This window comes from Populus trichocarpa, chromosome 6 (assembly GCF_000002775.5).
Source record: "Populus trichocarpa isolate Nisqually-1 chromosome 6, P.trichocarpa_v4.1, whole genome shotgun sequence".
In the NCBI taxonomy this organism is placed as follows: Eukaryota; Viridiplantae; Streptophyta; class Magnoliopsida; order Malpighiales; family Salicaceae; genus Populus; species Populus trichocarpa.
Genome location: NC_037290.2, coordinates 3173428 through 3188079, shown reverse-complemented (window position 1 = coordinate 3188079; position 14652 = coordinate 3173428). Strand labels below are relative to the sequence as shown.

General features: G+C 33.7%; 2 protein-coding genes across 6 annotated transcripts; one reads left to right on the top strand and one right to left on the bottom strand.

Annotated features, from left to right (window-relative positions):
* Window positions 1-1316: 1316 nt before the first annotated feature.
* LOC7496117 (uncharacterized) lies at window positions 1317-4661 on the top strand. Of its 2 annotated transcripts, XM_006380937.3 has the most exons (5): window positions 1321-1456; window positions 2809-2851; window positions 2943-3034; window positions 3106-3205; window positions 4350-4661. In XM_006380937.3, the coding sequence occupies exons 1-5, from the start codon at window positions 1382-1384 to the stop codon at window positions 4403-4405; spliced, it is 366 nt and encodes a 121-aa protein (XP_006380999.1). In that variant the 5' UTR covers window positions 1321-1381; the 3' UTR covers window positions 4406-4661. The 2 variants fall into 2 exon arrangements, with proteins under 2 accessions (XP_024459967.2, XP_006380999.1); XM_024604199.2 differs by lacking the exon at window positions 4350-4661 and having other exon boundaries at window positions 1317-1456; window positions 3106-4344.
* Window positions 4662-4846: 185 nt separating this feature from the next.
* LOC7473596 (uncharacterized) lies at window positions 4847-11171 on the bottom strand. Of its 4 annotated transcripts, none has more exons than XM_024604195.2 (8): window positions 11001-11171; window positions 10234-10292; window positions 10110-10157; window positions 9653-9987; window positions 8920-9135; window positions 8067-8288; window positions 6772-6975; window positions 4847-6133 (listed from the first exon to the last, which is right to left on the bottom strand). In XM_024604195.2, the coding sequence occupies exons 2-8, from the start codon at window positions 10268-10270 to the stop codon at window positions 5096-5098; spliced, it is 2100 nt and encodes a 699-aa protein (XP_024459963.2). In that variant the 5' UTR covers window positions 10271-10292; window positions 11001-11171; the 3' UTR covers window positions 4847-5095. The 4 variants fall into 4 exon arrangements, with proteins under 4 accessions (XP_024459963.2, XP_024459966.2, XP_024459965.2 ...); XM_024604198.2 differs by having other exon boundaries at window positions 8929-9135; XM_024604197.2 differs by having other exon boundaries at window positions 10110-10151.
* Window positions 11172-14652: the final 3481 nt, after the last annotated feature.

Sequence of the window (14652 nt, the reverse complement as noted above, 5' to 3'; positions counted from 1 at the left end):
AGATTGTCTCTACTGTTTCGGCCGGACCAGGTCCAGTCCAAAACTAAAAATGCATTGAACCGGGTTCAACCTAGTAAAATAAAAAAAATTAAATTAAATTAAATTTTTTATTTTTAATTGTGTTTAATTCAAAAAACTAGTGTTTCATATTATTTAATGACACTACATAAATTAAAAGGAGATCGCTTGATGACGTGATATTTGTAAAATTTGATCGCAACCACAATTTTATTCCTGATGATATTTTACCTGATGTTGTTGCGCGCTTACGAAACCAATAAGACTGTAGTTCTTGTCGGATGTATTTCATACGTGATGTAATTGTAGATAGTTTAATGGAACAATAAAAAAATTTTATATTAAGTATTATTCATTTCATGATGTAATAGCAGTAGTTAAATCTACAATATTTAAATTAAAAACCATCAATAATAATATATTTTTTAAAAAATTATTTTATAACCTCAATTTGAAAAACATTCTTAACCAAACATATTAAACTACTTTTTGTTCGACCTCAATTTCAACCACAGTTTTAACCAAACATATATAAATACAACACTCTTAGCCAACCAATTACATGTATAATAAAATATTCATAATTTCTTTTTTCTTCCCTTTCAATAATATTATTAAGTGTTAATAATAAATTCTTTAAAAAAATAAGATTTATTTAAAATATTAAATGACTTTTAAAATCTTATAATATTTTAAATTTATTATTATTTTAAAACTTGAATTAGTTTGGTGGTGAGTCTAATCTATAGATTGAATAAAAATTAATATAAAAAAAAACCTCAAATGACCTTATTAAGAATCAGAGTTAACTTATGTAAATTTAGTTAAAATTTTATTTTTTAAAAGAATAATATTATTTTACTTTTTTTTATATAAAAAAATATTTGTTTTTAGAGTATCAGATGAATCTTTCAACTTGAACTTGACTTTACTTCAAATCAATTCAATCAGATTTTAAAATTATAAAATTTACTAAGAAACTGTTTGGGAACACGGTGCAAACCGCGTTCCCAAAAAAATTAAATTTTTTTTTAACTAAAATTTAATATGTTTTATATGTTTTTGATCATTTTGATGTGTTGATGTTAAAAATAATTTTTAAAAAATAAAAAAATATTATTAACATGTATTTTAACATAAAAAATTATTTAAAAAACAACTACAACCACATTGCCAAACATATCCTTTCTCAGATGATTTTCCTTGAGAAAATAATCTCATGACAACAACATTGAAAAAAAAAAAAAGGCTTATCGGTTTGCCAATGAAAGTATGAAACAAGACACGTCATCGATCGTTAAAGTCGTCCCGGCTGGTCAGTCATATATAAGTCTCCTAGGGCACAAACACAAGTCCAAAGAAAATGGCAGCTTCTGAGACAAAAACCAACCTTGAAGGTGTCCTTAAACCCTTCTATCAAAGAGCTTCTGAAGCTGAGGTTGGATTTTCCAATTCACATCTAAAACAAAGTTCATGTCTTTCTGAGTTTATGTTTGATTTTTCATGTGTCCACCATCTATTTTGCGTTGTTGTAGAGTTTACAGAGACTTTCTTGATGTGGGTTATGTGTATCTGTCGGTGTCGATTTATAAAGTTATAGTCTTTTCTTTTGTTTTTAATCACGGGGTTTGAAAAGAATTGGAGAAGATGAGCTCTTTAGTTCATAAAAATGTAAAGTTTGGTTTTTTTTTTTGGGTTTGACAGGTGGTGTTGGTGAGGAAGATGGGTTTCAAATTTTGAGTTTTGTTGGACTGGATTTATCAACAGGAATTTGCCTTTTTTGAGTGATAGTTTGCATAAAAATGCAGTTTCTTTTTTTCTTCTTCTTCTGTTTAATTGCTGTGAAATATAGGAGACGAGAAACCAAATATTGAATCTGTGTGTGTTTTATTGGCCCTGAAAATGGAAATTGAAGTCAACTTTATTTTGCTTACGAAGGTGTTGAGCTCAAAGATTCCAGACCTGTGTTTTGTGCTGTGAATTGCTGGCCTTTTTGATGCTCCACATGTAATAACTTTTGATTTCTTTATGTGATCAAACGAAAAAATATTTTGTTTTGTCTCTTCTTTTCATCGACCCAGTTAGACAAGCATGTTGTTTACATTTATCTAATAGAGTTTTGATTAAATATGGCAGCGTTAACTATGAACGCATTAATTCCGATTAAAATAAAACTATGAACAGATTAAGGCAATTCTTAATGCTGAACCCTATTTTTTGTTTAATCGTAATTTACTTCTCCAGCGTTGTATAGTTTGCTGACTCTGATTGAAAGAGCGATTTTGTACCCAAATATCACTTTGATGACAAGCTTCAAGGTTTTACTTAAGAGAGAATAAAATCAGAGTACCCAGTTAGCCAGGTTTTAGAAATGGTTCAAGAAATGAAATATAGGGTTATCCCCTCTCAGCTGGTAGGGGTTGGCAGCTTAGGATAATCTTCCATCACTCCCACCTTCCATTTGGAAAATAATGGACTACATGAACTTTGGAACTTTATGAAAGCTGATTAGCATGCAGGCCAGGTGCTGAAAATGCAGTTCCCTGCGTGATATGGTTATTTTTTGGTTTGACCATTCTAATCTCTTGTTTCATTTATGTTCATCTTTTTTTTCCTTTTTTTGAACAAGAGTTCTAGACCATTTATTTCTTTTCATCTAGTTCTGTATGATTTAACATTATGATGTGTTATCATCAACCTGTAGCTTTTCCTAAATGATCACTAATAACAAACACTCACATTTATCCTTTACCATTTGCATCTTCTAACTTGCATTTGTGTGTATTAAAGGATCGGCTGTCAAGACTGGAAGCTTCCGTTGCAAGTAATAGAGGTAAACCTAAGGCACACCACTTAACTTAAAGTGTGTGCTAGCTAAAAACCAAATTTCCTGCTTTACTAACAAAACCAGGAAACTCTCTTAGATGCTGGAAGCGAGGAACATTTGAAAACTATAAGTGAACTTCAGGCAAAGCTAGAAGGTGCAAATGCAGAGCTAGCTTCGGAACGAGAAAAGGTAACTCACATTTTTATATTGTTAGTTTTTCTTCTGAAATGAACTACATTATCTATACCTTTGATTTTCAGGCTAAGAAGCTTGCTGTGGAAAATGGAAAGCTCCAGTATCGTGTTATTCATCTTGTCCAAGCAATCAGGGAGGGTGATGCTAAGTTGGAGAGCCTAAAAGGTAAAATTCCTGAAGGGCTCCCTTGTCTTTGTTTACAGTTTCATTACACCCTTCTGGATTTTAAGTATTGATATTCATTTAATTTATGCACTAGCCTTTTAACGCCATCTATTGTTACAACCCTCTCCATTTATAACCAATCCAGTTTTGACAACTGAGTGCTTAGACTCTTTTTTACCACGAATAGTAAGCTGTTCTATTCCCGGATGGAGCTGGCAAGGTGGTAGTTCAGTGTTAGCTTGCTAGTTTACATATAGGGAGAGGCTATTGGCACAGCCCTTCTATATTTTTTTTTTATGATCTAAATGAAAAAAAAATAGCCTTCTTCTCTTATTTTTCCCAAATTGATAGCAAGATTCTCTTTCTTCTCTAACATCTTCTCTCAGGCAGCCAACAAGATCATCCCCACCTGTCTTCTTGTTAACAAAAAAAAAAAAAAAAAAAAACAGTCAATCTCCTTGAAACATCTTTCCAAAAGACTTGAATTTTTCTGGATTTAGAAAATTACTCAAGCAAGCACCATCTCCAACTGTACCACCAGCCACCACTCATCTTGCAGCTTATGATTTCTTTGTATCCAGATGCAATATCCCAAAATTAACACCATGTATTTGAAGACCCAAAAGAATAAAAAGAAAATCATTGTATCGAATGCTCATCATGGATTCAATGTAGGAGAGGGTGCCCTTTTTCTGAATGTGCAGAGAATGAATGCATTATACAACTCTGTTTTCTTTTACTTGAAGGAGATTTTCGATACAGGGAAAGGGAGGGGGAGAGAAATTATCCAGGGAAAAAGAGGAGATTCTCTATGAGCAACACTGCTAAATAATACCGGGAGTTCCACATCCTTAAGACCATTCACAATTATTTATCAAGGAAAAAAACAAAGCAAAAGGTTTGTCTAGCTTGGCAAGCAGAAGAGGAGGAATAAGAAAGTGGAATGAACCGCCACTGGTAGGATTGATGGAGCAACGAGCTTGATGTGTACAAGGTTTTAGGTTTCAAAAATTATTCGACATTTTCTGTACAAAAACTAGAAAAAGCTGTCGATAGATAACCAGGCTGTGCCAAAAGTAATTCCCTCACGCTTAATGTATGTTTATTTTGACTTTACTCCATCAAATCATTTTGTTTTCTCCAGGTGGTTCAGAAGCAAGTGCAGAGGCTATCCCGAAATTGGAGAATTTACGATTATGAACTGAGAGAACGTGCTTTGCCATCGGATATCAGGATAGGATGGCAGCTTTGTGCTATCCCACAATCAGACAAGGTCTTTGTGGATATCCAAAACTATAGATTGATACCTTTTAGGTTGTACTGAAACTGATCCATCTGATTTCGCATGCATAGGGGATGCACGTTACAAGTTATTCTTGTGATTAACTTTCAGATTTTTGTTAAATAGCACTGTCAAATTTTCCTCATTCCAAAAGAAACAGAGAAGCTTGTTGTCTGTTGGTATTTGGTATATCTGGCCCTTGATTGCTTTGCCAAGTAAAAAGTTCTACGGGTAAAACACTACTCTCGCTAAGAACACGTAGAAAATTCAGTATACTTTAACTAAACAGTTTAAAGGGCCATACAGATTGCAATTATGTAAAAATGAAAGCTCAAATAGCACTACATGAAACCCTAAACTGGACCTGAAAAGAGGGAGACCCTGCATTCCATTTGTAAAATCTCACTTTTCCTTTTTCATGTATACAAGTCAATATCTCAAGTGGACATGTGTTGGGTCGTTATGGATATTGAGGTATACCTTTGGTCTATAATGCAGTAGCTTATACCAATGGAGCCATACAAACACGGTCAAACTAGAAACCTACAAAAATATGGACGAGGAAGCAAAGAGAAGAACGATAATGATCTGTACGACTTAAATGCTCATCAATTCGCAAGACGCTCGGATATCAATTCAAGTAGCAACTCTTTCCGAAGCTTGCTATATTTGGTTAGTTTAAGTCGGCCTGCAATAGTCCTCAGTTTAGGTAAACGCAAGTCCCTCAAGTTGCTTATATCAGCAATCCCTGATGCCACAACCTCATAACTGGAATCACAGATTGAGCAAGACTTCTCAACCGAAAGGTCATCGTTTCTTGCACCATTAATTGTGTCCCCAAGCGAACTAGATAAATCCATTTGAACAGATGAATCTTCAGTCCCCAAAAGGTGTGGAAAATTTACACATACCCTTTTCTTGTTCTGTGGCTCTGATAATGATTTCGGGGTATTATCAGTTGCTGCACCATGTTCTTTAGTTTCACCCTTGTCAGCCCGAACTGCTTTCTTTGTGATCTTCCCACTCAAAGACTTATTTTTTTGTGGGCCAACTCTGGATTTTCGTTTCTTATTGCTTTCTGAAATAGAAGACGAGCTTGAATTAAGTATCAGTTTGGAGAAACCAGTTTCATGGAGAATTGGTGGATTTGACTTGATATTCCTCTTTCCCTTTTCTTTCTGTGGATTCGATAACAAATTCATGCTGGACCTTTCCTCATCAGCAGAAGTTTCAGTCATCTGAACTTCAACTAGCATAGGTTTTTCTTCATCAGGCTGCAGCTTGGCTGCATTTTTCCCTTCATGATCTTGCATCTCTAGAAGTGAAGTCAAGGCACAATTTTCAGTGTCAGTCAGATCAGTTTCTCTCAACTTCACAATTAAAGGAGTTTTCTTTTTGCCATTTGTCTTCTGAGGTGACTTCAATGAAACTATATCGTGAGCTGCAGCAATCTTTGATTCTTTCACACTTCGTTTTTGTGCTGCTTTTGGAGCAAACTCGAAAAATTTTTGCTCTATATCAGAGTTACTGCAATTAGCCTGTTTAAAAGTACCTAGTGCACAGTCAGAATTGTTTTTCTTTGCATTGAGGCCAGCTGCACGTCTCAGAGCTTCTGCACTAACATTTTTTATAATAGCACCCGCAGGCTGCACAAAGGAAATGGTGCATGAGCAAAAGTAAGGGGCAGGGATGAATTGGAACTCAACATGTGACACTAACATCTACATGCAAAGTATCCATTACTTCGGATGTGTGCAAACCATAGATTTTATGTGTAATGGCAGCATATTGATGCAAACTGTGAGAAAGAAAAACCTTGTACCTCATCTGTTCTTGGATTATTTCTTCTGCCTTCCAAATTTAAAGATGAACTCGAAGTTTTACTTTTGCCTACAGCTCTAGATTGGAGTTTTGTGGCTTCCTCATTTCCAATTACTCTCAGATAAGACGATACCAAAATTTTCATCTCACTGGAGTGACTAACTGCATTCCTATTAGTACTAAGGCCAAAATCAATGATACTATCAGGCTGTTCATTGCAAGAGGAAAGGAAAAAAAAATAGCTACAATCACCTGTAAGAAGCTGGAGAGGAGAATAATCAAGACTCATCAGAAATCCCCCCCCCCCCCCCAAAAAAAAAAAAAAAAAAAAAACACATTGCATGTAAATCATAACTCAGTTTGCTCAAGTTCTTAGCCAATCATGGCATGGAAGTGCTGTCTATGTCTTCGACAAAATCTAAATAATGGTCCCAAACAAAGTGGATGTGCAACATACTGGTACCTTGACTATTTTTCCAAGATCTGTTTTCTTCGCCATAGGCTTCAAAGAACTTGAGATGACAACATCAGGTGTAGATATAGAACTGTGTTCTTCAACTTCTTTGGTTGCAGTTGAATCTGAATCACCAGGTTTTTCCTTGTAGGAGAGGACAACTGCATTTTCCAATGCGTATATAGTGGAATTACTCACACTATTTTCTGTAGGCTGTTCAGTATCAAAGAAAACAGATTACACATATGGATTAGCATTTATATAATATTTAACAGGAATCGACATAATAAGCTATGAGCATGTGTGCATCTGGATAAGTTCACAAATGGTGTTTTGGCTGAGGAGATATACAAAAGCAACTGCATGTTGGTATTAAGGTTCATGCAGGAATAATGAGTGAAATGAACAAGATAGGATCATGGGATTTGAAGCAGCAAATAACTAATCTCTGTTTTTCACTTTACAGTAAATCATGAAACCAGACCACAAATAATCTCTTGCAGACATAAATTCCTCTCCATGTCTGGTTCCAATTGTCATTTCCAAAATGTGTTCTTTTCCATTTAGACAAAAGTTTCTAGGTTACACTGCTGGAGATGTTACAATCTACAAGTTTCCAAAGAAAACAGAAAAATACTTATTAGAAATCCAAACTGAAACACTGAAAAAGTCATTCTTGAATTAGTTCAATAAGTTACATCTACTTCCTATATTCTAGCATGAAGGATATTCTGTATAATAGCTTAATAGCAAACAAAAAAAAAAGCATCTCTATATTGTCTTCTCATATACAATGCGTGTTGCATGGCCACCAAGCTCCTATCTGAGAATCATGCGTGCTCCAAAGTTTGGGTAGTTTAATAGAGGCTAAACTCCTAACATGATTACAATGCTGTTATTTTTTAAGTCGTTAATAGCCCTCCTGGATATGGAGAAACAAGCTCATTCTATTACTTTTGTCCAATTAAGCAACCATTTTTCACTTGCTCACTAGTGAAAAAAGAAAGCTAAAGAATAAATTTGAACTAAAAGTTTCTTCTTCAGATGACAACATGCTCATCATCAGGTTTCCACCTCTGATCTGCAAAACATACATGCAAAAGCTGAAATTTCATCACAATTACTGTTTATGAATTTGAGTAATAACAAATCCTACCATTGTATTTAGAGAAGTTAATCCCATAGACTTTCTCTTATTAAAATATTCACTATTTCCTTATATGAAAATGTTATAGATTAATCTGTCCTCAACAAGATTCACTCAAATCACATAATATATAAAAGAACAGAGCATAGAAAACTACCTCAACCTTAACTGATTTTAGACCATGTCTTCCCTTGTATGCAGATTTTGAAGATGAACTTTGGATCAGTTTTGCATCTTTTGGAGCTAACCCATGCTCTCTGGCATCCCTTTTCCCAGTATTTTTTGGACCACAGAAGCTCAGTGATTTCTTCTCATCAGAGAAATCAGGTGCCACTTCTGAAGACTGTGGGGAGAAGTCTTTGATATCAGCACTCGTAGGCTGTTCATTGTGAAAACAAAAAACAAGAAGAGACAGCAAATCAGGTCATTGTTAGAAGAAAAATGATGCATCCATGCAAATTATCTGTTCAGTAAGTGGAGAAAAAGGAAACAGCAGTTTGTTACTAATGAATCGTTTGATATTGGAAAGGAACAGTGTTATGGTTGACTGAACTTTGCAGTTTTATTTTCTTTCAAGCTCTAGTTACTACAGAACAAAATATTTTCCAAGATGCAGCAACAACAAATACTCATGTTAGGATTTGTAGAAACATGCATTAGTACATGTGGCCACAAGGGAAAGTGTGTGTGAGAGAGAGGAGGAGGGCTTGAAGTTCAGGAGCAAGACAATTTTAAACTGTCTAGAAGCAAAATTGCCGCAATAGAGAGGGATGCTACTAGATAAAAACAATAATAATAAAGCAAATGCATGACAGACAAGTTACAGCAACTAATTGGAGTTGAAGACAACTCAATGGTTGCAGTGCGTCATGGAAAACATTTTATACCCCCCTTCTTTGAACAAAAGACCTTGATTTGAACCAAAAACCATGAGTTTTCACATCTTTCCCTCTGAATTTGCAGAACAATCATGTACATAATTAAAGCACGTGGGTTTAGAGCTTCTGGACCTCAATGACCTTTGAATTGCCAGTTTTCTTCTCTTGAAGATTCAAAGATGGACTTAAAACTGCACCATATTCTGTTGGAGTAGAACTACAGTCCTTGGTTTTCTCACTTGTAATTGTTTCCAAATTGCAGTTGCTCAACCTTTTCTCCTTTTCCAAACCATTGGTTGTGTGTCGTGGAGCATCTGAGCTTGAACCCAAGACAATGGCATCCTTAAGCTGTTCATTTGAACATAGAAGAATAAAAACTATCATATACAACCATTCGAGGTTGAGTTTATAAAAATCACAGACATGAACCTCTCTAAATTGATGCACACGCAGACTTCATACTAAGGAATCTGATTTGACAAAGTACTAAAATATCCTACTTCCCAAGTGACCAGAGGATGGAAAAAAATTATTGCTTGTCATTTAAACTTGAGAAGTCCAAGCAATGAAGAACCAGCAATCCATCCACACAACAAACCAAAACCAGTGAAAGTCTCCAAAATTAGCTCAAGCATGTCAATACAGCACGGACATGTTACCTTATCAAATGATGGTAATTTGAAGAAGAAATTGCCGGGCTGTGAAGAATAAACTCATGGGACATATTCATATAAGATGCATAGGCAACATATGAATTTGTGTGTTTAGGCTAATTCGAGGTTGTAAAGCATTCCCCTATATCATGATTTGCAAGTTCAAGAGAAAATTGGCAAAATAATTGCTGAGAAATTTTCAAGAGTCAGACCTGCTTATCTCTTTTGCAGATGTAATTTCTGAAGAGGGCCTTCAAAATTTCGTCCAATGTTTCAACAGGTTGTGTATACATTAGTAAACGAACCTCAATATCATTCTTGTCTTTATTCCTCAAATATTTTATTGAGATATCAAGGAAATCAATCTTTTCTCTCAAAGCATTACAACATACATCAGGCCAGTCTTCATTTTCAACCCAAGCTAGTTCAGTCTGCAAGGATAACAAATCTTGTTCCAGTTCAAGAATCTCTGTATTTGCCTTCTTTATCAAAATCCTCAGCACCCGCACACGGTATTTCTCATTCAAAGCTTCTTCTTCTATCACATCTACAAAAATTTTAAACAAATCAACTAAGAAGCATTGCATGCACATATATACACACAACCAATCAAAATGTCGAAAGGGATTAGCATTTAGGGAAAAAGTATGTATGTACAAAACCCATTACCAAAGTAAAAGTCACGCTGGGGATTATCAAAACCGCTTTCTTCTGCCACTGAAGAGGAAAACCATTAAAAAAAAATCAACATTAGAATCCAAGATGGAACATTGCTTGTACAAAACTATGTTACCTGTATCATTTGGTGGACCCCAAAGATCCCAATCCATGAAGTTCCAATGTGGGGTTACCCTGAAATTCACATAAATAAATCACCACTATTTAAAAAATTCACCGAGAAAGTAACAAGTGCATTTTTCAAAGAAAACCCATTATTTATATATTAACTCAAGATTCTAAATTGACTAAATACTAATTAACAAAAAAAAATCAGCTGCATCATAAAGTAATTAACAATCCGGGACCCAAAAAGGAAAGATCAACAAAAAGATAACCAAATAATTAAGCAAAATCCACACTCCAATCATTTGACAACAAATAATCTTGCTATAGCACAAAATTAAAGCCCAAAAAGTTAAAGAAAAAAAATATTAGCAAACACTAACCAAAATCATAAACCAGAGAAAGTTCAAGAAGGGAAAAGAAAATTATAAAACGAAACAAAAACTTGAAAACAGCTTATACTAGACGCCATTAATAATTAACTGCACAAACTAGGGTCTCCTATAAATTTAATGATCCACTAGGACACTTCTTAAATGCTCTGAACTCTAATAAATGACCAAAAATACAATCAAAACTAAAAATAGTTAATAAAAAAAAACACAAAATGAGTTAACAAAAAACCTCCAGCATTGCACTTTTAAATAAAAACCCATTTGGGAAATATGCAAGAAAACGCGAGAAAGTTGAGAGTGCATGTCTTTTTTATTTTCTCGGAAACCAAACAGGAGATAAAATGACAGAGGAAATGAAATAAATTTTTTTTAAAAAAAAAACCTGTAGAATGTAATGTTGCTGTTAGACGAGTTAATCGAGAATGATCATCGCTGACAGATTATTAATATTCCTTTAGGGTCTTCAAGATCTCGAGATGAGTGAGTGATCAGTGAGTAAGAAAGAGAGCAAAAAGAAAGCGTGTTCATGAAAGGGACAAGAGAAAGACTAGAGAGACAAAAAGGTGAAAATGGCAAATATAATATCTTTAAAGGGTAGAATGGGAAATATGCGTACTTGCACTGTCGGGAAAGTGATGGCGAATTTGTGTACGTTGTTTTTTTACCCGTGGGGACCACTAAGAATGTGAAATTAAAGTCCTGTAACTTTGATTTTGTTACAATATGCATCCTTCTGTCAAAAAAATAATATCTAGTTATAAAATAAAATAAAATAAAATATAAAATACTAATAATTGGACTGACCTAGGTAAAAACGATTTGCATTGCCAGAATTGAAATTCAATTCATATTCTTATAGTACGAGGATCAATTTGATGAATACAGCATAAAAAAGGGACGAAAATGCAATCTTGTCCATAATGGTGGGACCTAGAATGAGCTGACGTCCTTTTCCATTCGGACTGCTTTTGACTCCACCACACTCCAAATGGCAGACTTCTCTGGCCGTCCATTTCTCGAGATTTCAAAAATGATGAAACGGATGGTTGGGAGTATCGTTAACTGATCACATAGGGCCCACGATAAATGAAAAGGAGTTTTTATTACCTTGTAACCGCCACTTTGATGGACCCCACAGAAGCTGATTGTATTGAGATAGGGGTGTTTTTAGAATTCTATCATAGTGAGATAATTTTTTTTGGAAAGTAACACAAGTTATACAAATATTTGGAATATAGCATAAAATATAATCGCGGTTCAATAACTGTTATTATTTTAAAATTATATCTTTATTTGATTAATATTCATAAAAAAAATAATTTAAAATTTTAGAAAGATTTAATAATTCATAAATGAAATTCAAACAAGAATTAGTAACTAAAAACATCCTAGAGCTCTATTTTTTACACATTTAATATCGTTATAAGAATTTTGATTAGGTGATTTTAATTACACTTTAAAAAATTACCAAACATGATCGTAATTTATTAGAAGTTTTGTTCGGGGGTTAATTTATGATTAATTACAATTTCATTTTATATTCTTTAAAAATGTGGTTAGAATCATCTCAATATTTTTTGAAAAAATAGCAATGACCTATACAATATCTGTTTGACTGTGTTCGTTGGTTAGGGCTCATCATTCCTTTCGCTATTTATCAATTATAATGACTTATTATATTGATTAATTTTTTTTATTAATATAGATATTCGGTTGCACGCACCTTGATTAATCTCACGTGCCTTGAAGTTAACGATCATGTAAGTCTCCAGTAGTCATGAGGTTTGTGGGACTCGAACTAGTGATCTCTGATAAGCAAACTCAGAATTTGACTAGTTGAGTTACACCCCTCATGATTAATTAATTATTTTAATATATCCTGTGATGGTTAAATTAATTTTATATCAGTTGCTATTAAACTTAAAGTACTTTCCTCTAACTGAAAGAACTATATATGGTTATTAATTATTTGAAAAGAAGCGAAGAACTATATATATAATATTTGCCTTCCTATCTTTGTGGTTTAAGGAACATCGTTCCTTTCACTATATATTGAAATATTTCAATGATTTTCTACATTATGTAATAATTAATATGTGTGATTATATATGGTGGTTAAATTAATTTATAATCAGTTGGTATTAAACTACTTGTATCTCAAATAGATATATGTTGATCATGGGTTATTTTTATTTTGGATTCGAGGAACTCCACCTTTAGAAAACACACTTTGTAAGCTCGGGTGAGCAAGTAAAACTCCAGCTGTCTCAGGCTCTTACAAGAGATACACGTCCTGACTCGAACTCGAGACATGCTATGCAGATCTAAAACTCTTTACCATCACGCTAAGCCCATCAGAGAATAAAAATAACATGTATATAAAGATCATGGGTTATTGTTAACCTAACAAATTGATTTCCACACTAGATCTCTCGTCTAGAATTACTTCTGCACTATTTTGTCTGTGGCCATACAACCTTGTTTGCAACTCTCCTTAGCTCCATTAATAAAGCTTCACAGTGACTACTGGTGTCTGGAACTCTATCATTGTCTGTGACACGTTTGCTTCTAACACCAACCCATGAACACAGTACAGGCATGCAGAAGGTGAGCGAACTGCGAAGCAAGGTCTCCAGTTCGTATGGATTTTGGATTTCTAAGCAAAGGCGAGAGAGAAGGGAGAGATCCAAGGAAGGGGGTGGGTGCTGCACGTCGACCTCATATCACATCTCAGATGTCATTGAAGCAGGAGGAGGCACGTAATTCAAGTGATACTTTATAAAAGCTAAAGCATTTTCTTGTTCATTTGCTTGATGTAGGAATGATGTGCACACAAGGAAAACCCTCTTTTCATTTAAAGAGAAAGAAAAGAGAGAGGAATCACGTAGTCATGTTTCCATTTCTATATTATTTTTTTCATTTGCTTGATATTGGAGGATGATTTGTTCTCATTAATTATGGGCTAAATTCTTGGACATGCAATTTATTTGAAAATATATTTATCGTAGAATAAATAAGTTAAATACTCTTTATTAACAAAACAAAAACAAAAAAAAAGAGGATTTTACTGTACTTCTCATAAAATACTATTAATTGAAACAATACTTTCTTCTCATTTCTTTGTTGATATTTTTTCAATATTAATTTCATCCTTAATCATTAGATTTATTGGGGATTAAGATTAATATTTTTTTTTTCAATTTAATTTTATTAAGATTGTCTCAATTCCATGATACAAATCATGAGTTTAACAAATTAACTTGGTTGACTTGAGTTTTCTTCTTCTTTTTCTTATTTGATTTTTTTTCCCTCAAATTCATTCTTCAACAATGAGTTGATTGAAAACCAGGCTTCGTGGTTTGCTTTGGTTTGCTTTCTATGAGGTTATTTTTGTCTATGACTTGGATTACAGATTTAACGGGTTAATCTGGATTGACTTGAGTCATTTTTTGTATCCTTTTTTTAATCGATTTCTCAATTTCAATTACATCTTTCAACATTAGGTTTATTGGGGGATGAGCTTCATACTTTTTTTCAATTTAATTTTATGAGGTTATTCTAGTTTCTTGACTAAAATTGCGGGTTTTCCGAGTTAACACAGTTGACTCAAGTTTTTTTTCTTTTTCTAATTATTTTTTTTTTCAATTTCATCCTTCAACATTAGAGTGATTGAAAATTAAGTTTCTTTATTTGTTTTGGTTTGTTTTCTATGAGATTATCCTCGTCTCATTACTCGAATCACGAATTTAACGGGTTGACTCGAGTCATTTTTTTTAATTGAATCTTTTTTAAATTTCAACTTTCAACACTAGGTTGATTGAGATTGAACTTCGTAATTTGTTTTAATCTTCTTTCTATTGAGATATCCTAGTCTTATCACATGGATCGCAGGTTTGGCAGGTTAACCCAGGTTGATTCGGGTCAATTTTTTTAGTCCTTTTTTTAATTGATTTTTTTTCAATTTCATCCTTCAACATTAGGTTTATTGAAATCTGAGCTTTATAATTTATATTGATTTTCTTTCTATGAGGTTA